Consider the following 24869-nt stretch of genomic DNA (forward strand, 5'->3'; position numbering starts at 1 on the left):
GTTCAAATGTATATACCAGCTATTTTTGTGGTAATAAAGAATTGGAAATTGAGAAGATTTGGGGAATGGCTGAACAAGTAGTTGTATAGAATTCTAAAGGAATAGGGGCGGCTAGATGGCGCAGTGGATAGAGCACCAGCCATGAAGTCAGGAGAACTTGAGTTCAGATCTGCCCTCAGACATTTCCTAGCTGTGTGACCCTGGGCAAGTCACTTAACCCCAACTGCCTCAGGGGAAAAAAAAATTCTAAAGGAATATTATTGTTCTATAAAAATGAACAGCCAGATTTCAGAAATACCTGGAAAGACAAACTGAGATGAAATGAAGTGAGCAAAATCAAGAGAACATTGCATACAGCAACAGCAATATCATAAAATGATCAACTGTGAATAACTTAGCTATCCTTTAGAAAAAAAATAGCTTTTTTTTTTTTTATATTTTAATAGTTTTTATTTACCAGATATATGCATGGGTAATTTTACAACATTGATAATTGCCAAACTTTTTGTTCTAATTTTTCTCCTCCTTCTCCATCCCCCCAGATGGCAGATTGACCAATACATGTTCAATATAAATTAAGTATATAAATTCAGTATAAATTAAATACAATATATGTATACATGTCCAAACAGTTGTTTTGCTGTACAAAAAGAATCAGATTTTGAAATAGTATACAATTAGCCTGTGAAGGAAATAAAAAATGCAGACAGAGAAAAATAGAGGGATTGGGAATTCTATGTAGTCATGGTCATCTCCCAGAGTTCTTTTGCTGGGTGTAGCTGGTTCAGTTCATTACTGCTCTATTGGAACTGATTTGGTTCATCTCATTGTTGAAAATGGCCACATCCATCAGAATTGATCATCATATAGTATTGTTGTTGAAGTACACAACGATCTCCTGGTCCTGCTCATTTTCACTCAGCATCAGATCATGTAAGTCTCTCCAGGCCTTTCTGAAATCATCCTGTTGGTCATTTCTTACAGAATAATAATGTTCCATAATATTCATATACCACAACTTATTCAGCCATTCTCCAATTGATGGGCATCCAAGTAGTTTCCAGTTTCTGGCCACACAAAGAAGGCTGCCACAAACATTCTTGCACATACAGGTCCCTTTCCCTTCTTTAAGATCTCTTTAGGATATAAGCCCAGTAGTAACACTGTATAGCTTTTTCTTTTCAAAAAAACATGCAAAGATAGTTTTCCACAGTTGCCTTTGCAAAATTTTGTATTCCAAATTTTTTCCCCTTACTTTTCCCTGTCCCCTTTCCCTAGACAGCAAGTAATCTAATATAGGTTAAACATATACAATTCTTCTAAACATATTTCCACATTTACCATGCTGCACAAAAAAAAAAAAAAAAAAAAAAAAGGAAAAAATAAGAAAAAAAAAGCAAACAACAAAAATGTTTAAAATACTATGTTGTGATCCACACTCAATCTCAACCGTCTTTTCTCCAGGTGTAGATGGCTTTCTTCATCACAAGTCTATTGGAACTGGACTGAATCATCTCATTGTTGAAAAGAGCCACATTCATCAGAATTGATCATTGTGTTTCTACTCACTTCACTTAACATTAGTTCATGTGAGTCTCTCCAGGCCTTTCTGGAATCAGCCTGCTGATCATTTCTTACAGAACAATCATATTTCATTGCATTCATATTCCATGACTTATTCAGCCATTCTCCAGATGATGGGCATCCACTTTCCAGTTCTTTGCCCTACAAAAAGATATGCTACAAACATTTTTGCACATGTGGGTCCTTTTCCCTTTTTTATAATCTTTTGGATACAGGCCCAGTAGCGATACTGCTGGATATCAAAGGGTTTGCACAGTTTGATAGCAACATTGGGCATAGTTCCAAATTGCTCTCCAGAATGGTTAGATCAGTTCATAATTCCACCAACAATGTATTAGTGTCCCAGTTTTTCCACATCCCCTCCAACATTCATCATTATCTTTTCCTGTCATCTTAGCCAATCTGAGAGGTATTCTAACATTGTATTTTGGGCAATACAATGACTCAGGACAATTCCAAAAAACTCAAGATAAAAAAATGTTATTCGCATCTAGAGAAAGAACTGATGAAATCTGAATGTAGATTGAATCATACTATTTTTTTTTTTACTTTTCCCCCATTTTTTGGTGTTTTTTAACAACATGACTAATATGGAAATGTTTTGCATGATTACACCTGTATAACCTATTAATTTTATATATACCTACCATCTTAGGAAGGAGGGAAAAGGGAAAGAAATTTGGAATTCAAAATAAAAAAAAAGTTTTAAATTGTTTTTACATTTAATTGGGAGGAAGGATTATATATTTAAAAATCAGGATAAGGAGTTTATATACTAATTTTTATCCTAAAGGCAGTAGGGAATCATTGAAGATTTTTGAGTAGGGAACTAATCTAGTCAGATCTGTTTTAAGAATATTAATTTTGTGTCTCGTTTCACGTTTTTTATGAAAAAGGGAGAGACCAATCAGAAGACTACTGCAAATTTAAGTAACAAATATTTATTACATATCAGGCACAATACTAAGTCCAGTTCGGAAGTAAAAGAGCCGGACTTATAGAAATATAATGGGAGTCTGTTGCACTACATTGAAGGCCTCTTCATTCTACCCTCCCAGGTGACTTTGAGCTGAACCAGAGTATCTTTGGCTGGACTTTTTTGATGTAAAAGTTATCTTTAAAACATTGTCCTCAATTTAGAAAGAAGCAGCTTGATTGATACAATGGAAGGACCATCGGCTTCTTTCACTACTCAGCTGAAGTCTTATCTTTTACCCAATGCCTTTCCCAGTCTGATTCCCCTCAGCTCTGTTTATAGCTTGAATGTAACTGGTTATTTAAATTTCTCCTATATTATAATGTAAGCACTTTCAGAGCAGGGACTCTTCTTTTGTCTTTCTTTGAACCCCACAGTGCTCAACACAGTGCCCAGTATATAGCAGACACTTAATACTTAAATGACTGTTGGTGCTTTGTTAATTGATAGGATTGGTCCCCAGAGGTGAAAAGCAAAGGGATTTTGAACAGAGAACAACAGTTTACACAGAATGCAATAAATTTTATTAAAAGAAAAATATGGCTTTTAGTTTGAGGTAAACACTCTTAATTTAAGTTTAAGGGGATCTGCCCAAGACTATGATTGGTTGGCTATGCAAGGCAGCCTTACCGTTGACCCTTTTAATGTGCTAGCACCTTGAAAGTCAAAGAAGAGAAAAAACCCAAGATAAGTTATAGCAATATGGAACCAAAAAGGGATGAAAGCAAGGTGTTAGGTATCCTTGTAAAATGCAGGTGACCTCTGGCCTGGCTGGCAGCCATCCCCAGTTGAGGTGGCTGATTCAGGTGTGTAGAGTAGAGGGAAATCCCACTTTATGACTCAACAGGAAGCAGAGGAAATGATAAAGGAGGGAGGAACATTTTAGGGAGAGCCCTGCCACCCGAATGCTGACTAAGCTGAATGTTTCCTTTCATAGGGACAGGAGTGTGGATATTAGATAGGTGAGGGTTCCCCAATCCCCAAATCCTAATATAAAAGGAGGAGCAGACTTTTACTAAAGCAGAATGAGTGGGGGAGAAGACAAAGACCTGGGGCAGCTATGCTCCCTTTTTTCACCTTTCCCTTAGGTATGAGTTAAGGAACTTCCCTCCTTCCTCCACCAGACTTGGGAATGCCTGAAACACATATGATAGACAGAGAGAGGAGGAAGGGTCCAATCAAATAAAGGGAGCTGGAGGAGAAAGGGGGGAGAAGTCAGTGTAGAAATCCGGTGCAGAAATCAGGCTTCTAGCTCTTTCTTCCACTGCTGTAGCTTATCATCCATGGCCTTGAGAGTGGAGTCATTCTAAACAGAGATCAAAATCAACTTGCTTAGTAAGAGCCAATAAGCCTTCTTTTTGCCCCTCTCCAGGGCTGGGGATGCACCCTTGATGCCAGGTACAGTGATGGTGGACAAGGCCCAGTGGCCATGCTGGGTTCAGGGAGGGGTGAGGTACAAGACCCACATAAGCGTAGTGGTTCTGGAGAGAAAATAAGGGCAGTTGATGGACGTGGGCCCGGCATTTGCCCACCTGTTCATCACTACATGGTAGGTGTTTCACAGAGACAATGAATGCCAGTCTCTGGCAGGAATTTGGATCTTTGGGTCCCTGATGCTCAAAAAATTCCCTCTGAAGTTAAGAGGAGCTTGCATTTGGGACCTTGTAGAAATGGCCCTCCCTATCCCAGCTCCTGCTTTCTCTCCTGCTTCCTCACACTCACCTTCATAAAGCAGAACCGGATGTAGTGCTCAAAATGCCCCTTCTGCTCCAAGCTGCAGAACACCGAGACTGGGATGGCCACCAAGCCCTGGGGGGAGAAACAGGTTCTCAGGGAAGGAGTCCTGAGAGTGTCTGGGGGGTGGGGGTGGGGTGGGAACAGGTGGAACATTCTTGTCCAGAGCTACCATTTTGGAGAAGGCCGAAGCCACAAGGGGTCTTACCTGATCCGAGCCTAAAAGAGAGAGAAAGGGCTTGGTAGGAGGCACCGCCCTGTCCTTCTCACCTTGTTCTTGATCATCCACTTAATGAAGCGGGAGTCATAGGCCTCCCCCTCGGAGCCGGGCAGGTTGGGCATCTTTTTCTCTGGGGACCACATGAAGGCACTAGATGAATTCCCAGTGTTCCCTTCCCCTTCCCTCCCCCCAGCCACACTCTGCCTCTTCCCCCAGACTCACTGAAGCTGGAGATGTCTACCATGAGGAAGTAGGTGCCCTGGGGGACAATGGGCCTCATGCCAATGGCCTGCAAGCTATTCAGCATATGATCTCGCCTTTTCTGAACATCCTTAGGCAACTGGACAAAGTAGCTATCTGGCTCACCAAAGAGCCGCAACTCCCTCGAAAAACTGGAAGATACAGCTTCCTGAAATGGAGGAGAAAGAGCAGGGTAGGGGCTAGCCAGGATGCTGTCAAGAATAACCTTCCACCTAACTAGACCCAGTCATCATCTGCAATGTCATGTAGCTGTGACCTAGGATATGTCCTTCACCTCATCTAGGCCTGAGTTTCCCTCTGTCAACTAGATAATAACAATACTTGTACTACCCACCTTGTAGTTTTGTTTGTGGCGAATAAAGTACTTTGTCAACTCTGAGATACCACTACACACCTGTCAGATTGGCTAGAATGACAGGGAAAGATAATGCAGAATGTTGGAGGGGATGCGGGAAAACTGGGACACTGAAACATTGTTGGTGGAATTGTGAATACAGCCCAGCCGTTCTGGAGAGCAATTTGGAACTATGCTCAAATAGTTATCAAACTGTGCATACCCTTTGACCCAGCAGTGTTACTACGGGGCTTATATCCCAAAGAAATACTAAAGAAGGGAAAGGGACCCACATGTGCAAGAATGTTTGTGGCAGCCCTCTTTGTAGTGGCCAGAAACTGGAAACTGAGTGGATGCCCACCAATTGGAGAATGGCTAAATAAATTGTGGTATAGGAATGCTATGGAATATTATTGCTCTGTAAGAAATCACCAACAGGATGATTTCAGAGAGGCCTAGAGAGATTTACATGAACTGATGCTGAGTGAAATAAACAGGACCAGGAGATCATTATATACTTCAATAACAATACTGTATGATGATCATTTGTGATGGACATGGCCCTCTTCAACAATGAGATGAACCAAATCAGTTCCATTTGTCCAATAATGAAGAGAACCAGCTACACCCAGCAAAAAAAACTCTAGGAGATGACTATGAACCACTACATAGAACTCCCAATCCCTCTATTTTTGTCCACCAGCATTTTTTATTTCCTTCACAGGCTAATTATACATTATTTCAAAGTCCGATTCTTTTTGTACAGCAAAATAACTGTTTGGACATGTATACATATATTGTATTTAACTTACACTTTAACATATTTAATATGTATTGGTCAACCTGTCAACTGGGGGAAGGAGGGGAAAAATTGGAACAAAAGGTTTTGCAATTGTCAATGCTGAAAAATTACCCATGCACATATCTTGTAAATAAAAAGCTATAATAAATAAATAAATAAAGTACTCTGTCAGTCTTAGAATGCTATGTACTTGTAAGTTGTAATTATTATTCCTATCAATTCCAACTTACTTCAGGTTTTTATCAGGACTATTAACTGGTCTTTCTGTCTCTAATATCTCCCCTTTCCAATCACTCATTCGCAAGCCTCAAATTTCATCTTTTTAGAACCCTATTTTCATTAGACTTCTGTCACCAACTAAATGAATAAAGTCTCCTCTAAGCTTCAGTTTCTTCTTCTGTAAGACTGGATATTTTTCAAGTTCATTTTCGCTCTTAAATTTTATAATCCTATGATCTTGTCACTTATCCTGCTCAAATATCTTCCAAGGCTCCCCACTATCCCAAGGAGAAATTCTGAAAGTGGAGATGAGGGGATGGACTACAGGGAGCAGGAGGGAGCATAATGAATACAGAAAACAACTAATTATCCCATTCAGATGGAACATAGAAGGGATATGAAATGAGGCCAGCCAGCCAGGAATGAAGTCCAGTTGGAAAACTTAGATGAGAAGCTTGTATTTTACCTTCATGGTACTTAGAGAATCAATGAAGGTTTCAGAGCAGGAGGAAAGTGACCAGATCAGACCTGTACCTGAGGAGGATTACTTTGGTACATTTGTGAAGGATGGATTTTGCAAGTGTAGTTTTTTTTTGTGTTTTTCTTTTGTGAGGCAATTAAGTGACTTGCCCAGGGTCACACAGCTAGGAAGTATTAAGTGACTGAGGCCAGATTTGAACTCAGGTCCTACTGAGTCCAAGGCCAATACTCTATTCACTGCACCATCAAGCTGCCCTTTAAGTGTGGTTTTTAATAATAGTTGACTGACAACTGGAGCACTATCATGATTCTTTGTATCAGCCAGTATCTAGCACCTAGAGTGGGCAAGGTTCAATAAATACATTTAATCACAGAATCTCAGAAGAGAGAGAGCACTTTGACCCCATCTTGTCCAATTCCTATCTGGCCAAGAATTTCCTTTACAATATTACCCTGTGCCTGATAATCCAACCTTTACCCGAGAGTCTCTGATGAAGGTGACAGGGCATGACCTCTGAAAGCCGTCTGAGGCACTTTAGGACAACGCCAGTTGTTAAGATGTTCTCTACCAGCCTAAATCTGCTTCCCTTCAACTAGTGAGCCTTCATTTGGTCTTCTGGGGCCTAACAGAACAAGGCCAATCTCTTCCCCATAGGAGTCCTTCACATAGTGTTTTCTTCTAAAAAGTCTTTCTAGTTCTTCCAGCTGGTCTTCACATGGCAAGAGCCTAAGAGTGTGCTGAACCTACTTCCTGCACTATTATTAGTCTAACCCCACATCCTTCTACCTTATCCACAAATTAAGGCTAAGAGACTTTTTCGAATTCTTTGCTAGAATCTAAGTAAACTCTAAGTACAATAGTTCCTGCTCCATTAGGTTTCCTAAAGTCACCCCTTCCTTTGAACACTCACTCTTCATGGTGACAATAGAAATGAGATGAGGGCAAGGTCCATCTCAAGGTCTAGAGATTGATCTTTATGAATCTCCAGAGTCCCTGCCCAAATTCCAGAAGATCTCATGAAAGAAAGGAGTTCCCTTACCTGGGCTTGTGTTGGGCAGTGATACAGGGAATTCTGGTGAACAGTCCGAAGATGCTTCATAAGATGATCTGGGCCTAGAACCCAGCCCACCTGGACCAGAGTAAGAAAAGGATTAGATTCTTCTCTAGATCCCCATTCTCTCCAAAACTTACTTTTTTTTTTTTTTCACTCTTGCTCTCAAGCAGATTTCCTTTACTTTGATCTTTCAGGTCCCCATATTTTCCCAAGGCTTACCTTCCAACCAGTGACACTAAAAGTTTTTCCTGCACTGCCAATAGTCAGGGTGCGTTCCCACATTCCTGGAAGACTGGCTGCCAAGGAAAAGAGAAAATGGCTGTTGGGAGGATTGTGACAAACTGAATGGTGGGGTGGTCAAGTGCCCCACGGTGGGCTGCAGCAGGCCAAGAAACCAAGGGCACTAAGCATCTTCTGAAGAACACAGTACAAGCTGGCGTGTTCTCTTTTTCTCTTGCTCCTGCTTGGAGCCGCTAATTCTTTCAGTCATTTATCTATTAGTTTACATAAATTTACATAAATCTTTCTGGGTTTCTCTGAATGGATCCCCCCTTCATCATTTCTTACACAGACTCTCTTTAATGGGATCAGTCCAGCTATATGCACATTCCCTGTATGCCCAGATACAAGCATGTGGGCTGAGGTGCTTCCTAGCAGTGAGAATTACTGGCTAGAAGGACAGAGAGCCTACTGTCCAGATAAATAAGGGAAAAGAAAATGGAGAGTGGTGGCAAGACAAAATACAATGGGAAAATCTAAATAGACAACTGGGACTTTGTCTTGAATCTTATAAACTTGTGTCTCACATCCTAAGTAAATTAGTCCTTCAAGTAGAGACAGAACAGGGGCATTCAGGTGAAACATGAAACTCAAGAGCAAGGTGAAATGAAGTGGGAGAACTGATGAGATAATTGGAATTCATCTAACATCCCTTCCTGTGTTCTGTCCACTAAATAAATAAGCTCTCCATGGAGGAGAAAATGTCCTGGGTAGATATGACAAGTCTGATGCCACAGGAAGTAACAGGTATATCATAGGAAAAGCAATATCTGAGAAAGAAGCCAACAATGAAGCTTGAAACTTCAGATGTTTATATGTGAAGGCACAAAGTCTGTAAACTTGAGATTCTAATAAAAGGAGGCAGAAGAACTGGGTTCAAATCCTGGCTTTGCTGCTCCTATCTGTGATCTTGTTGAGCAAATCACTTAATTTCTCAAGATTCAAAATTTCTTATCTGTGAAAGGAGGATCTGCACTTACAGGTCTCTTCCAGCTCTAAATCTTTGATCCTATTGCCTCTAGGATAAAAAGTAAAATCTGTTGGCCTTTCCCAATCTGTCCCCCACTTTTCCAGACTTATTATATATTACTCCTCTTTGTGAACTGCTCCTCCAGCTATACTGACCTTGTTGAGTTTTTTCCACATATGATGCCGATTCTCATCTCTGCAATTTTCATGGTAATTCTCTGACTAGAATGCACTCTCCATATTCCCTCAATGAAGAATGCACTTCAATCTCTTAGAATCCCTTCAAAATTCAGCTCAAGAAGCTTCTTCTACATGAAACCTTTCCTGATTCCCTTTCCCTCAATTGCCACCCTGCAGTCACCATTTACCTTGTATTTATTTTGACTATACTTAATATGTATATATCTATTTTGTCCCTTAAATAGGATTTAAGTACTCCCAAAACAGAGATTGATTCATTTGTGTCTTCAGTATCTAGTAGAGTGGCGCACAAGAGGTCCTTAAATGCTTGTAGATTTATGGATTGAGTATCTAGAGCATGTAGGCTTAGATGCACAAGATCTCAAAGAATTATGGGATGAACTGAACTGCTTTCATCCTTCTTGGAAGATATCTGGAAAGGAGAGAAGAGTTGAAGAGCTATAGAAGGGCAATTGTTGCCTTATTTTTCAACAAAGGGAAAAGGTTAATAATATACTAGTAAGTCTAACATATTCCAGGGAAAATTTTAGAACTTATTATTATTAAAGAAATAGTTTAATAAAGGGCTATCCAGGGCAGCTAGGTGGCGCAGTGGATAGAGCACCAGCCTTGAATTCAGGAGGTCCCGAGTTCAAATCTGGTCTCAGACACTTAACACTTCCTAGCTGTGTGACCCTGGGCAAGTCACTTAACCCCAGCCTATAAAAAAATAAAATTTAAAAATAAATAAATAAATAAAGGGCTATCCAACTGTGCATTCCCTTTGATTCAGCACTATCTCTACTGGGTCTGTATTCTAAAGAGATCATAAAAAAGGGAGAAGGACCCACATGTGCAGAAATGTTTGTGGTAGCCCTTTTTGTAGTGGTAAGGAACTGGAAACTGAGTGGATACCCATAGTTGGGGAAAGGCTGAACAAGTTATGGTTTATGAATGTTATGGAATACTATTGTTCAATAAGAAATAATCAGCAGGCTGATTTCAGAAAGGCCTGGAAAGCCTTTGAACTGATGCTACATGAAGTGAATAGAACACTATTTATTGTTCAACACTGTTGTTGTCTTTATTGGAAGTTTTCTTGTAGAGGCCAGAGGATTAATTTTGTCAGATATGTTGTAATTAGTTCCATGTGAGAATTCAACCATATGGCCTTCAAAACTTCTTTCAACTCTAAACTTAATTGAATCTTTAGTAGATTAAAGGAATTCTACAGGCATAGCATACTTGGATCATAGCAAAGCATTTAAATAAAATTTCAGGTGATTCCTGTGACAGGGATGAATTAGATGAGTTAGATAAGTGAATTTTGAACTGGCTAAATCTCTATACCCAAAGAACTGTTATCAGTGGATTGATGTCAACTTGGAAAGTGGTCTCTAGAGGAGAGGCCCACAAATATGTTCTCAAGTCTTGAGCTATTTAATTCAATTAAGTTTAGAGTTGAAAGAAGTTTTGAAGGCCATATGGTTGAATTCTCACATGGAACTAATTACAACATATCTGACAAAATTAATCCTCTGGCCTCTACAAGAAAACTTCCAATAAAGACAACAACAGTGTTGAACATTCTTTGTTAAAGACTTTGATGAGCCAAATTGTGACAGGCAGGACTGTGTTGGAGGAAAGCCCTTTGGTAAGCCAAAATTGATAGTTATCTATGATAGGCTCAATTAAAGAAATTATTGAATCCAGAAATAAGGAATTAATAGTACCATGATTATTTGCCCTGGTCAGGCCACATCTGGGAAACTATGCTTAGTTCTGAGCACCCCAATTTAATAAAGACACAGACAAACTAGGAGCATATCCAGAAAAGAGTGATCAAGGATCTGAAAGTATTGGACACTCTGCTATATGGAGTGGATGAAAGAGCTGGAGATATTTAAACTTGGAGAAATGAAAGTTTTAGAGGCCATGACAGATTTGAAAAACTCAAGAAGCAGATGAGTTTTGCCAAAGGACAGGACCAGAAACAATGACATCTTTGGAAAAGAATATAAGAAAAAAGTTTCGAATAATTAAAGTCACCCCTAAAGGAGGTGAGCTACTTTGAGAAGTGGTGGTTTTCCTCTCCCTGGAGGCCTTCAGACGATGGCTGAATGACCATGGGCTCAGAATGCTGTGGGTAGGATTCTCAGTCCATAAAGGCAGGGATCACAACTCATCTGAACTTTGGGTTGTCCCCCGAGATTTGGTACAATGTTTTGCTAGCAGAAGACATGAAAAAATGCTTGTTAAATTTACTTTTCTTTGTACCTGAAGTGCTTGGCAATGCTGGCACTTAACAAATTATTGTTTATAAGACTCACTGGGCTAGCCAGTGCTAGGTCCTATCCCTTCACTTCTGGAGGGGCCTTGCCCAAGCTTGCATACCTATGCTGATGTGTTTCTCTTCATCATATACCAGCCACTGGTAAACCTCATCACTGAAGCACAGGACATCATGTTTTTTGCACAGATTTGCTATTAGCTCAAGTTCTTCTTTGCTGAACACCTGTAAGGAAAAGGAGGGGAGGGGAGAGAAGAGAAAAGAAAAAATAGGCCCATGATGGAATACAATCCAGCAGGGACTCACCCTACCCCCAGGGAGAAAGGGGAGTACTACTGAGAGCATTTGAAGGGATAGCAGACAACCCAGCTCCAATCAAAGGAGGAGAGGATTACCAAGATATATTTTATGCCTCTCCTAAATAATATATTATAATAAAGTAGGAAGAACACTGAACTCATTCAATACACCTGAGTTCAAGTTTTAGCTGTCTTAATTATATGACCCCAGGAAGGTCATTTCACTTTTCTATACCTCCATTTCCCTCTTCTGTCTTATAAATAAAGTCTTATACCTGCACAACCTCAAGTATCAAATGAGGTCACGAATATAATGTAAATACTTTATAAACCTTAAATTATATAAGATTATATAAGATAGAATTAGACAGCAAAATAAAGTAGTGGAGAGCTAATCTTGCCCCTAGTAAGAAGGATTCAAATTTTAGCTCTGACATAAAGGCTGTGTGTTTACAAATTACTTAAGCTCTCAGTCTGACACTTAAATTCCTAAGAGTATAACTTAGAAATGCTAATATGTATATGTTGAGTTTTTCACAATGGACATTCTGGTGAATTTCTTTCTGGACCTCCCAAGAAAAGTATAACATTTACCTTGCCCAAAGGGTTGTTGGGTGTGTTGATGACGATGGCTTTGGTTCGAGGGGAGAACTTGCTGGCCAGTTCATCTGGATCTAACTTCCAGTCACCACTGGACATCACTTTGCCATCATCATATGGTGGCTAGTAGAGGAAGCCAGAGAGAAGCCAGAACTGCCTTCAGTTTCCCAGACTAGTCTTCTTCTTGCCCTAATGCCTCCCTGCTCTCACCTTCTCTTTACTTTCCTTCCTCCCATGTGCCCCCCCCCCCCAGCCCCTAAAGAGACAGGATTCAGCTACATTTACTTCCTAGCATCTGGCCTTGAACCCTACCCACCCTGCCTGGGGTCCTGTGAAATTCTCACCGGTTTTAGTGACACAAACACGGGACGGCCACCAGCCATCTTTGTCATGGGCTCATAGCAGTCAAAATAGGGTTCAATGAGAATGACCTGGGTACAATGAAGGTAAGGAGGGGAATTGCCATTAGGACCAGACAACCACTTTACATGGAACTTCTACCTTCAGACCTCTATTTCTTCCCTCTTTCCATTTCTCACCTCATCTCCTTCATCCACTAGGGCCTGGAAAGCATAAAAGAGGGCTCCATAGGCACCCACTGTCACAAGCACATCTTTTAAGGGATCGATGTCTTGTTTCAGCAGCTTTCCAAAGAACTGAGCCAGGACCTTTACCAGGGGAGGGTGACCCTGTGGAAGGAATTGAGAGGATTACCAGACTGTCTCCCTGGGTGGGCTAGTTTTCCTTTTTATCCCTTTTGATTTTGGAACTCAAATCCCCATATTCTTAGGGGGAAGACAAATAAGCAGAAAGATTTACTGATTAAATATGGTCATTATATTCAGGTTATAGGGGAGTGGGGTGGTTCTGGAATGGACTGAGGAAAAGGAGACTGTGCAGGGAGAGGAGAGGGGACGCACAAAACCGCGAGTGTACTGATTGAGCATGATGTCTCTGGTGACAGCCTGCGTGAACGCTTCCGTGGAGAATTCTGGAGGTGCAAAATCAGGGAAGCCCTGGCCCAAGTTCACAGCCTCATTCTCATTGGCCAACTTCACAAATTCCACCCTGGGGGGGGAATGGAAAACCAGGAAAATAGAATTAGGGAATAAGGAACAACATGTCCATGGACATGGACAGAAGGTGGGAGACACTGGTGTCTGGTCTGCTCCATGGCCCAAAGGGTTAGAAGAAAGCCAGAGCTGTGTCAAAGGATCAGCTGAAATGGACCTTACAAATCCAACGCTCCTGTTAAACTGAGGTCCAGAGAGGTGATTTGCTAGCTAAGTTTCTGAACTCCCATCCTTTGCTACTCACCTCTGGGAGATGGGCCATTCTCTTCCTCCTCTCTACCCTCCTATCTCTGTGAAGTCCTAAATTGTCATCTGCTGGCTCTGTAGCAAGGTTTCTACAGAAAGTCCAGGTTCTCAGAAAGCCCTTAGGAAATAAGTGGCCCTGAGCTTCTGGCTACAAAGTACAGTGATCATGAAACAGAGGACATCCCATTGCTCCCCAAGTCCTGTCCATGCCCATTATGACTCTTCAGGAGAAGCAAGGACAAAAGGTTCTCAGAAAGGATATGTATATAGAGATAGGACTATTAATTTTGTTAGCATAGGATACTTCCAGTTGGGAAAATACTCTCTACCAAGGCAGGTCAGCTTCTTCTCTGCTTAGAACACTGAGGGCTGAGGTGATCTGCCCAGAATGGCACAAGAAGCATGTATCAAAGGCAGGACTCTGCCTTTCAGACCATTTTAACAAAAGTTTTGTAGATAACCTGGTTCCTTTCCTATCTTTCCATTCATGATAGATAGGTGACATGCTAGCTATTCCTAGGCCTGGATCCAGGAAGTGCTAGATTCAAATCTGGCCTCAAACTCTGGGCCTAGGTAGGTTAAAAACCTTGGTTTATTGCAGTTTCCCCATCTGTAAAATGGAAATAAAACTAACACCACCTACTTCCTAGGATTGTTATGAAATATTTTTAAAGCTGTTTGGAACCTAGCTGTGATTATTATTACAAATTTACACATAATTCCCCTCTACATTCTCTAAGATTCAGTGATCCTGAGCTCCTTTCTGTACTTTGCACAAGACACTCCCATATCCTGGCCCTGTGCATCTTTGGGTTTTTTTGAGGGGAGAGGCAATGGGGATTAAGTGACTTACCCAGGATCACACAACTAGTAAGTGTTAAGAGTCTAAGGCCAAATTTGAATTTAGGTCTTCCTGATTTTAGGGCCCTGTCTACTCTGCCACCTGTGAGCCCAGCTGCCTTCTTTTAAACTGCATTTCCACTGGCTGTCTCATACCTGACATGCTCTCCCTCCTTGATTTCCTTCAAGTCTGCTAAAATCTTACTTCCTACCAAAAAGCATTCCCAATCTCTACCTCTGAGGTTATCTCCAGTTTATCATAAATATATATGTGTGTATGCATGTTTGTGCATAGTCTTTTGTAGATCCTTTTTGCCTTGTTTTGTATTCCCAGAGCTTGGCCCAGTATCTAGAACATAGTAAACCCCGGCACATTAAAAACTATTTTTCAATCCATTGATATAATCTTCTCAAATTCCCCGTTCTGTCCTCAAAAAAAGTCATTGCTTACATAGTATAAGACATTAAAACACTGAGGAAGAAGCTTGGTACATCCTAAGAACTATATAAATGTTAGTTATTACTATTAGCTTCTATTGAATAGCTAACATTTATATAGTTCTACATCTTTATAGTTCTGTATCTATTCCTTGCCCAGTTGTAAGTCCTGAGAGAAAAAGGAGAAAGGAACAAGCATTTATTAAACACCTACTATGTGCCAAGCACTGTGCTAAAAAATTTACAATTACCTCTTGGTACACAACCACATGGAAGATGGAGGTTATTATGATCTGCTTTTTACTGTTGAAGAACTAAGGCAGACAGAAGTTAAATGACTTATCAAGGATAGATACAATCTCATTCATTTTCCTAAGTCTCTCTAGGTTTGTCATTGCACTGAGTGAATGACAGCAGACCACAGGCAACTCAGAAGGCCTTTAGAATTCACTAATTGCCTTACTCAGGCCTCCTATCTCCTCCTATTCCTCGTGGTAGATATCCCCTACTCCTAATTCCTCCCTCTCTCAGTCCAGAGAGTTTTGGCTTCCAAATCTTCCTCACCACAGTAAGGGCAAATGGGACAAATCTAATCACACATTTGTGTAGGCTGAAAACTTTCGAAATCCCAGGGCTTAAGGTCCTCCTTCTCCCTCCTCCTTCCTCCTACTTATATAGATTTAATTATTTCCCATTCTGACACCCCTCTTTCCTAATTTCCTGGTTCACACATATTTTTGTTCTAGACCACCCAAAGATTCTGGTTAATTCTTTTGTCTTCCCCCTCAGCCCTCCAGTCTCTTTCATTTCCCCCAAATCCTAAACACACACACACACTCACTCTCTCTTCTTACTCACCAAGGGTTCTTGTCAATGCCTTCCAGCCTTCGAGCCTGCACTTGCTTAGACATTTTAACCTGAATAGGGAAGAAGACGGAGCAAGAGTATAAGTACTGGGAGAAGACAGGCTTCCTTCCCCAGAGAAAAGTAGAGTGAGTGTCCCTCCCTCTTCTGCTTGGACCAGTCAACCTTAGCTCCACCCCCACATCAAGGAAAAAAAAAAGAGCCTCATTTAAAAAAAAAAAAAAGATAGCTTCATTTAAATAAATTAAAGGTAGCCTGATTTTTAAAAAAGGTAGCCTCATTTAAATAAATTAAAGGTAACCTCCTTTAAAAGAAAAGAACCTCGTTTTTTGTTTGCTTTTTTAAATAACCTTTTTTTTTTTTTTAAAGGTACCTCATTAAAAAAAAAAAAAAGCAAAATTAACTCTCAAGTAACTCCAGGCTTGCTTGGATCGCCTATCTCAGGCCACACCTGTCTAATCTGTTTCTAAGCACTAATTTGGAGGTTTATCCCAGGCTGGTCCTCAGCACCCAGTCCCTTCCTTTGCAAATTAGAAAGTAGTAACGCCACATTCCACCCCATCTCCCTTCCCCTGGATCAAAGGAGCTCCAGAAAGACTCTTCCCCAGCTCTCAGATTTGTGTAATCTGGGTTATAATGACCCTGAGGAACACTGCTCCTGCCCTAACCTCTTCCCAGCCCAAACTGGTCATGGATCAGGCAGGCCAGTTTTGCCCTTTGTCTGGGGTCAGAGTCACAGATCCATGTGATTTTGGTTTAGCAAGATTTGTTAGTGGGTGGTTTTTTTGGGGTTTTTGGTTTTTTTTTTTTTGCTTTTAAATTTTGGTTATCATGCAACTTTCTCCCCCTTCCTCCTCACCCCAAACACAAAATCTGTGTGTGTGTGCACACACACACATATATACATACATATATGTGCCCGTTCTTTTTTTTCTGAATTAAACAGCATCTTCCTTCATGGAATCTTTATGATTAATCTAAATATTTACAATATAGTCAGCAGGACTAATATTTATTTTTCTAAAGTGCCTCTAGTATGGAACTGCACCAAGATTTTTGAAGAGCCAAAAGTCTGGCATACAAATAAGAAGGGGATTTCTCCCCAAAATTAGGTTATGAGAATAAGAGTGAAAGTGGGAAGAGGTGAGAGAAGTGGGATGAGTTAGAAAGGGTAAAGGAGGGCCAGATGGAGAAAGAACAGGATTGAGATCTGAAGATAAAAAGGAGCAAAAGACTGGTGAAGATAGAAGGCTGAAGAAATGAGAAATGAAAGGGGAGGAGTGAGGGGATAAGACCTGCAGTTTGAGGGAGATAGGGAAAATGCAGCACAGAGGGGAAAATAGGAAAAGTGAAGCTGGAAGAAAAGCCTGAGGCAAAAAGAAGGAAAAAATTTAGGGATATATAAGTTATGGAGACTCACAGTATAGGGTGAGGAAATAGTTAGAAAAGATGGGAAAAGGAGAGAGAAGAAAAGGGAGAAGTAGGGGGGGAGTACAGTAGGAAGTGAAGAAGCCAGACAAGGCTGAGGAAAATGGGAAAGAGAATGAAGGAAACAGAGGAATCTAAAAAGAGAGACTGAGAAGTGGCAGAATACCATTTATCTTAGGCAGAATACCTAAGAATGAAAAAAATGGTCTCAGAGAAGCCAAGACAACTATTACAAAGCCTAGGCTCCAAAACTCATGACTCTGACCACATGAGGGCCCTCTTAGACACTCATTCAAAATTAGATGAATTATTTTTGCCCACTATTCAATAAGTTTGAAAATCTGGTTTCCCAGTCAGAAGCAAATTAGAAAAGTGGAGAGAGGCAATCAGAAATGATACTAGATACAGATAAGAGAAAAATGTAAAAAAGCAAACACAAAAACTAAAGTAGCATCAAACCAAGAGCCATTTAGTAAAGCAACAAACAATCCTACTGCACACTAGCGATGTCGCAGTTTTTCATAGTATTCCCCAGGCCTCAGCACATAGCAGGCTTTGAGCAAATGTTCACCAAATCAAATTAGTTTTTCCATTTATACAAAGGAAACAGGTAGGAAAGGAAACAGGAAGTGATTTGACTAAAGTTACCCAATGGTTTAACTGTTTAGCTGTGTCCCACCCAAGACTTCTAAAATGGAGCATTTAGTACCATAGGTTAGCAGGATGGCTAGCTGCTGGCCTAGTGAAATAGAGCTCATCTTCCTAAATTCAAATCCAGCCTCACACACTTTGTAGGTTTTGTGACCATAGGTATTTGCCTGCACTGGAGAAGGAAATAACAAAATCCTGCAGACAAGTGCCTGGCACCAAGTAGGTGCTTAGCAAATGCTTATTGACTAATTGAGAAGCTGATGATCAAGAAAAATAATTTAGGTACAGACTGTATAGTACAAACTTTTTAAGGCTAAGTAATGTGTAAAAATCCCCATTTAACATGGTTAAAATTTATGAACAAAAACCAGTTTTGGTACTTAGAAAGGGACAAATTTTTAACTATTTAACTAGTTAGATATGTACAAATCACACAGAGAAGAAAAAGATAAGGAGACACAAAGAGGGCAATTTTGTTACTATTTTAATATATTTCAATTACACTTCAACTACATAGTGTTTAGTTCTTTGTATAATGAGATATTTGTGTTTGTTGATAATTATTCATGATGAAAACTTTTTTTTTTTAAGTTTCCTTTGAACACAGATTAGATAAGGTAGAGTTAGTATCCTGTCCTAGAAGGGAAAGGAATTCTAGCGACTTTAAATGTTAAGATTTTCAGGAAAACTTTTATGAGCCAGTTATTACATTGCCTTATGAATTCTTTCTCTCTCTCTCTATCTCTCTCTCTCTCTCTCTCTATATATATATATATATATATATAGATAGATAGATAGATAGATAGATAGATAGATAGATAGATATAGATATAGATATAGATAGATAGATAGATATAGATATATACATATATATGTATATATATATATATATAGATAGATATGTAGATAGATAGATAGGTATATATTTTTAAAGAATTAGAACTTCTAAATGTAAGAACTGTATGATGCAAAACTATAAGTATTGCCCCCCTCCAGTCACAACATAAGTCTATGGGAGCTGACATAGGCATCTGACCTAAGTAAATTAACTTTCTTAAAACTATGTGGCTGAGAAATTTAATTAAGCCTGTACTCAGGATAAAATTTAAACAAAAAAGAGAAAGAGTTTCCATTTATGTTTGTTTCCTGATGAATCCATCTGTGACATATTTTAAAGTTAATGCCTCTAAACTACTGGTATCATTGGGGGTGTTTTTTTTATTGTAGTTATTGTAGGGTTTGTTTTTTGTTGGGTTTTTCTTTTTGGTTGGGAGGAGCAAAAAAATCTTCTATTTAAGCCACCAAAAGCAGCATTTAAATTTTGTTTGTCAAGCTTTTGTTGCCCTAGAAGCCACCTCTTCACACAATGACATCTTAGCCTTGGGCCTGGTACTGTTCAGTCCAGTCTAAAGAAATACTTTTATGTAAATGTAAACAAAACTAAGCCAGCTTCTAATTTAGAGACCTACATATAAGAAGGGGAGTTCGAAATTGTGTATAAGACAGGAAAGAGAGGGTTTTGATGATTTGGAAGACCATACTCAACTTTTTTGGGTCATGGAGGACCAGCTTCCAACTCAAAAACATCTGGATTCCTGTCCCACCTGTTAGTACCTATGCTGCCAGACTCTGAGAAAGTCTACCTTCTCAATGGCCCAGATGACTTTCAAGGAGTATAAATTGCAGAGAAGGTGCTTATCTGCATTGATAGAAGGAGTTTCCTCACCAGGATCTCCCTATTATCAATAACATCACAGATATAAATACACATTTGCTTTCCTTTCCTATGTATTTCCCTTCCCTATGTAAATATATATGCATGTGTATACAGTTGATTAGTCTTGTCCAAATCTTCAGACTTCAATTGGGTTTTCTTAGCAAAGATACTAGAGTGGATTTGCCATTTCCTTCTCCAGCTTACTAGACAGATAAAGTAACTGAAGCAAACAGGGTTAAGTCACATGCCCAGGGTCACACAGCTAGTCAGGGTCAAATTTGAATGCAGGTCTTCCTGACTCTAGGCCTGATGTTCTGTCCACTAACTCCCCGTCACCCCCCAGGTCCACTACAGATATATTTATAAGTGTCCATATACGTAAATTTGTATATATTTATATATGTATGTGTGGATAATATCTGTGCATGCATACATATTTATTTCTAATTTCAAGATAGATTTTTCTCATTGGATAAAATATCTCAAAACTGAAATCACATGATTGAAACCTGGCAAAAATCTTGTAGACCACCTAGTCCAATTCTTCTTTTTAGAAATGAGGAAACTAAGATAGGAGTTTAGGCAATTCATTCAATCTTGTACAGTTAAATATCAAGGCAAAAATTTTTAGCCTGGCACTCTGTATGCCTTTCTTCAATGCTATTCCTCTTGTCCCATACCATTCTATGTAACTTTGAGTAAAGCACACACATACTCAGGCTCAGTTTCTTGAGAAGGGGTGCTGGATTAAATGACTCTCTATAGTCCAAAGGGGACATGAAAGGCTTTTTAGCAGTTAATCCAATTCCTGTGTAGTATCTAGAAGGGATGAAGAACTAAGAGGAAAGAACAAAGAAGCAGTTCTATACTACCAGGAGCCTGGAGGGACAGAAGCACTTACCATCTGGTGCAGGGGCCTGGCCAGCTTCATCTCCGATCTCCTCAGCTGACTTAGCACCATCAGCACCCAGGGGCTCTTGAGCATTGCTTTCCCAGACACCAGGGACACCAATGACATCCCCCTCCAAAGGCAGAAGAGGAGAAGATGGGTAAAACTGAGGTATATCTGGATCAGGAGTTCTTAACTTGGGATCCATGGAGCCTTTCCATAGTGGGGTTTCAGAGGTTTGAGAAATTATTTTTTAATCATATATATTTTATTTTATGCATTTGAAAGCAATATTCTGAGGAGAGCTCCATAGAGATCCACTGGTCCATGACCAAAGGTTCCATGATACAAAAAAGGCCAAGAATTTCCAGATTAAGAAAGATTTGGGACTAGGTGCCCTAAAGTTATGTGAGAATATGTAGCATATGGATTGACTCATGGGGAGAGGGGTAGATACAATGGACCCTGCCTTCCAAAAAGCCCCAAGAGCCCTTTTCCTCTTCATGTACTCAATCTGGAAGCAAGACATTAGGAATTATTCTACCTTTCTTACAGGTAGGAAAAGCAAGGGTGTAGCTGCCTAAAATAGGAAGCCTAAGATTCAATTTTTAGGAGCCATATAATCAAGGATGTGCTGCAGCATGCTTTACTGGAAAGCCAGGGATTTAATTTTCAGGGTAAACCTTTATACCCTGTAAAGTGAAAGGATACAAATTAGGACTGGGCTTATTATTTTGTTGATTGTTGACTCTAAAGGAAATGATGGTGAAAACATTTATAATGCAAATTCAACTTTAGAGTAAGGCATACACACACAATATAGATTTGGGGAATGGGAGGATGGTAAGCTCCTTTTTTTTTAATTGAAGTTTTTAAGTTTCAAAATATATGCAAGGATAATTTTTTCAACATTTAGCCTTTGAAAAATCTTATGTTCCAATTTTCCCCTGTTCCTCCCACCTCTTCCTCTAGATGGCATGTAATCTAATATATGTTAAATATGGTAAAAATATATGTTAAATCCAAAATAGGCATATATATTTATACAATTATCTTGCAGCACAAGAAAAATCAGATCAAAAAGTAAAAAAAAAAAAAAAAAAAAAGAAAAGAAAAAGAAAAATGAGAAAAATTCAAGCAAACCATATCAAAAAGAGTGAAAATGCTATTTTGTGATCCAGAGGATGATGAGCTTCAAGAATGTAGGCACTCAGAAGATTGTAATACAATATTGACAAGAGATTTCATTATCTCTCCTTCAATTTTGGGTAAGTCTAACTGAAAGATAAACAAAATGATAAGTTCGGGTTGGCTAGCTTATCAGTGAAAGCCTGAAACACAAATAAGACTATAATACACTCTGAGGCAAACTGAGAAGGGCAGGGATAGGATCCCCTTAGTTTTAAGTAACCCTGTTGTTCTTTAGTAGGTCTTTTGTTAAAGTGGACTTTCATTACAATCCCAACCCAAGGAGATCTTTGGAAACTCTACTTAATCTATCCAAGTTATGATGTCAAACCCCCAAGGTTACATTTTTCCTGTAAATCTGCCCAAGGTTTACACTATCTTTGCTCAGTCCCTTTTAGGGATTAGCCCACCATGGTACTGCCTCAAGATGTCCTCTTGTTATAGCTACCTAGCTCTTTTAGGGTATTAAATCCCTTTTAGGGTTAGTCCTCAATGATGTAATCTCCTTCCCCTACTAACTCCCTTTTGGGGTTAGTCTGCTAAAGTCCTTTATGGATTTAGCCTTCCAGTTAATAGCATACTGCTACCTCATGACATATTCCCTTTCTCCTGATAATTGTGAGTTTCATTAGGGAACTTGTCTTTTCCCTTGTTAATCGTTAAAAACCCCTTTCCTTGCTAACTATAATACTTTCTTTTGCCCTCCCAAATCTATTTTCCAAATCTACCATTTCTGGTATCTATTTTACTTTTTCACTTTGTCTGTAACTTCTTATCATAAATAGGTACTTTTTGGCAAAGAAAATATCATTGTGAATTCTTCACATGTGCTTTGTGCTTCACACTTTCTATTTCAAACTAGGAATTGCTTAACCCAACTTCATCAAAAAGGAAAATGTGGAACTGAATAAATTCTGGAGAAACTAGAGTTAAAAAACTTTATGACATCGTCCAAATGGGACAGCAAAAGAATAAACATATTTCTCTCTACCACACAGAACTTTTACAACAATTGACCATGCAGCATAGAGATATGCTCAGCAAACAAATTTTAAAAGATAGAAATAGTTAACACATTCTCTGTAGACCATAATGCAAATAAAATAGTCATTGGTTCAGGAACCACAAACAAAAGATACAGACTCAAATGGAATCTTAACAATGAAATCTTAAATTAATGAGTGAGTCAAAGAACAATCAGAAACAATTAGTAATTATATAAAAACTATATAAAAGAAAATGATAAAGATGAAATAATATGCCAAAATTTCTGGGATTTAGCTCAACTAGCTGTCAGGGAGAAAATCCTATCTTTACAATCATATAAATAGAATAGAATAAAATAGGAAAAGAGGATTAATAAATTAAATATTCACTATAAAATTAGAAAAAATAAGCAAAGCACAAAAAGATATTAAAATTCAAAGGGGAAATAGATAAGTTGAAAACAAAAAAAAAACCCATAGAAATAATAATTAAAAAAAACTAAACTAAAAGCTGGTTCTTTAATAGGACTAATAAAATTGATAAACTCTTATTTACTCTGATTAAAAAGCAGAAAAATGAAAATTAGTAAAATTACAAATGACCAAAGTAAAATCACAGCAAAATCAGAAGAAAAAGACAAAAATAATTAGAACACATCATGCACAATTATATGAAAACAAACCTGAGAACACAAAAGAAAGAAAGGAAAATCCTCAAAAGTATAAAGCAGCCAAATTATCAGAAGAACAGGTAGAAATCTTAAATGATCCAATCTCAGAAAAGGAAATAGATCTAAAAGGATCTGTAAAGAAAATACCAAAGAAAAATACTGCTGGTACTGATGGACTCAGGAGAATTCTATCAAACTTAAAAAACAAACAAAAAAAAAAAAAAACCTGTACCCATACTTTACAAAATATTTTCAAAAATTGAGAAAGAAAGAACATTCCTCCTCCCAGGACCCAGTATACAGACAAATATACTTCTAAAGACAATATCATTAATCAACACTGACTCAAAAATTTTAAACAAAATCCAATCAAACAGACTATAGCCATTTATCCAAGAAATAATTCATTGTTTTCAACATTATTTTTGTAAGATTTTGAATTCCAAAATTTTCTCCTTTGCTCCATTCTTTCCCCCTCCCCTAGAGAGCAAACAATCTGATATAGATTTTACATGTACAGTCATGTTGAGCATATTCCCATATTAGTTATGTTGTGAAAGAAGAATAAGAACAAAATGGAAACATCACAAGAAAGAGAAAAAAAAAAAGTGAAAATAGTATGTTTTGATCTGCATTCAGACTCCATAATTTTTTTCTCTGGGATGCTGATAGCATTTTCTATTTCGAGTCTTTTGGAATTGTCTTGAATAAATGTATTGCTGAGAAGAGCTAAGTTTATCATAATTGATTCTTGCACAATGTTTCTATTACTATTCTCCTATTTCACTCAGCATCAGTTCATATAAGTCTTTCCAGATTTTTCTGAAATCTGCCTACTTACTCATCATTTCTTATGGAACAAATAGCATTCCATTACATTCTATTTTTTAAAAAAAATTATTTATTAAAGCTTTTTTATTTTCAAACCATATGCATGGATATTTTTTCAACATTGACCCTTGCAAAACTTTGTATTCCAAATTCCCACCTCCATTTCCCCCACTCCCTCCCCTAGATGGCAAGTAATCTAATATTCTTTTATATTTTTATACCACAACTTGTTCAACTATTCTCCACTGATGAGCATCCCCACAATTTTCAATTCTTTGCCACCATTAAAAGAGTTGCTATAAATATTTTTGTACATGTAGACTCTTTTCCCTTTTTTGTGATCTCTTTAGGATACAGACCATGTGGTAATCTACATTTTTATAGCCTTTTGGGCATAGTTCCAAACTGTTCTCCAGAATGGCTAGATCAGTTCACAACTCCACCAACTAAACATTAGTGTTCCAATTTTTCCACATCCCCTCCAACATTTATCATTCTCCTTTTCTGTCATATTAGCCAACTTGATAATTGTAACATGGTACTTCAGTGTTGTATTAATTTACATTTCTCTAATCAATAGTGAAATCATTCATTGTGTTGAAATGAGACATCAGGGATGAGGGATAGCTCAACATTAGGAATACAATCAACATAATTAATCATATTAAAAATAAAAAAACACATGATCGTTTCAATAGATGTGGGAAAAGCTCTTGAGAAAGTACAGTACTCTCATGTTAAAAAAAAATCTACAAAATATAAGCA

General features: G+C 38.6%; 1 protein-coding gene across 15 annotated transcripts in view; it reads right to left on the minus strand.

Moving 5' to 3' along the window:
- Positions 1 to 3061: 3061 nt before the first annotated feature.
- Positions 3062 to 24869, minus strand: part of KYAT1 (kynurenine aminotransferase 1) — an 82244-nt gene continuing 60436 nt past the window's right edge. For 6 of the 15 annotated variants that reach the window (XM_074284920.1, XM_074284917.1, XM_074284919.1 and 3 more), the window contains 12 exons: positions 15738 to 15796; positions 13203 to 13350; positions 12822 to 12971; positions 12627 to 12713; positions 12277 to 12405; positions 11488 to 11608; positions 7885 to 7961; positions 7651 to 7740; positions 4737 to 4923; positions 4565 to 4644; positions 4283 to 4369; positions 3062 to 3866 (listed from right to left, as the gene is read on the minus strand). In XM_074284920.1, coding sequence (XP_074141021.1) covers positions 3801 to 3866; positions 4283 to 4369; positions 4565 to 4644; positions 4737 to 4923; positions 7651 to 7740; positions 7885 to 7961; positions 11488 to 11608; positions 12277 to 12405; positions 12627 to 12713; positions 12822 to 12971; positions 13203 to 13350; positions 15738 to 15790 — 1275 coding nt within the window. In that variant the 5' untranslated portion in view covers positions 15791 to 15796 and the 3' untranslated portion in view covers positions 3062 to 3800. Of the gene's footprint in view, positions 3867 to 4282; positions 4370 to 4564; positions 4645 to 4736; positions 4924 to 7650; positions 7775 to 7884; positions 7962 to 11456; positions 11609 to 12276; positions 12406 to 12626; positions 12714 to 12821; positions 12972 to 13202; positions 13351 to 15737; positions 15797 to 16194; positions 16214 to 20440; positions 20595 to 21139; positions 21179 to 23285; positions 23406 to 24869 lie in introns of those variants that run through there. The other 9 variants (XM_074284911.1, XM_074284912.1, XM_074284913.1 and 6 more) reach the window with 5 other exon arrangements.

This window comes from Sminthopsis crassicaudata, chromosome 2 (assembly GCF_048593235.1).
Source record: "Sminthopsis crassicaudata isolate SCR6 chromosome 2, ASM4859323v1, whole genome shotgun sequence".
NCBI lineage: Eukaryota > Metazoa > Chordata > Mammalia > Dasyuromorphia > Dasyuridae > Sminthopsis > Sminthopsis crassicaudata.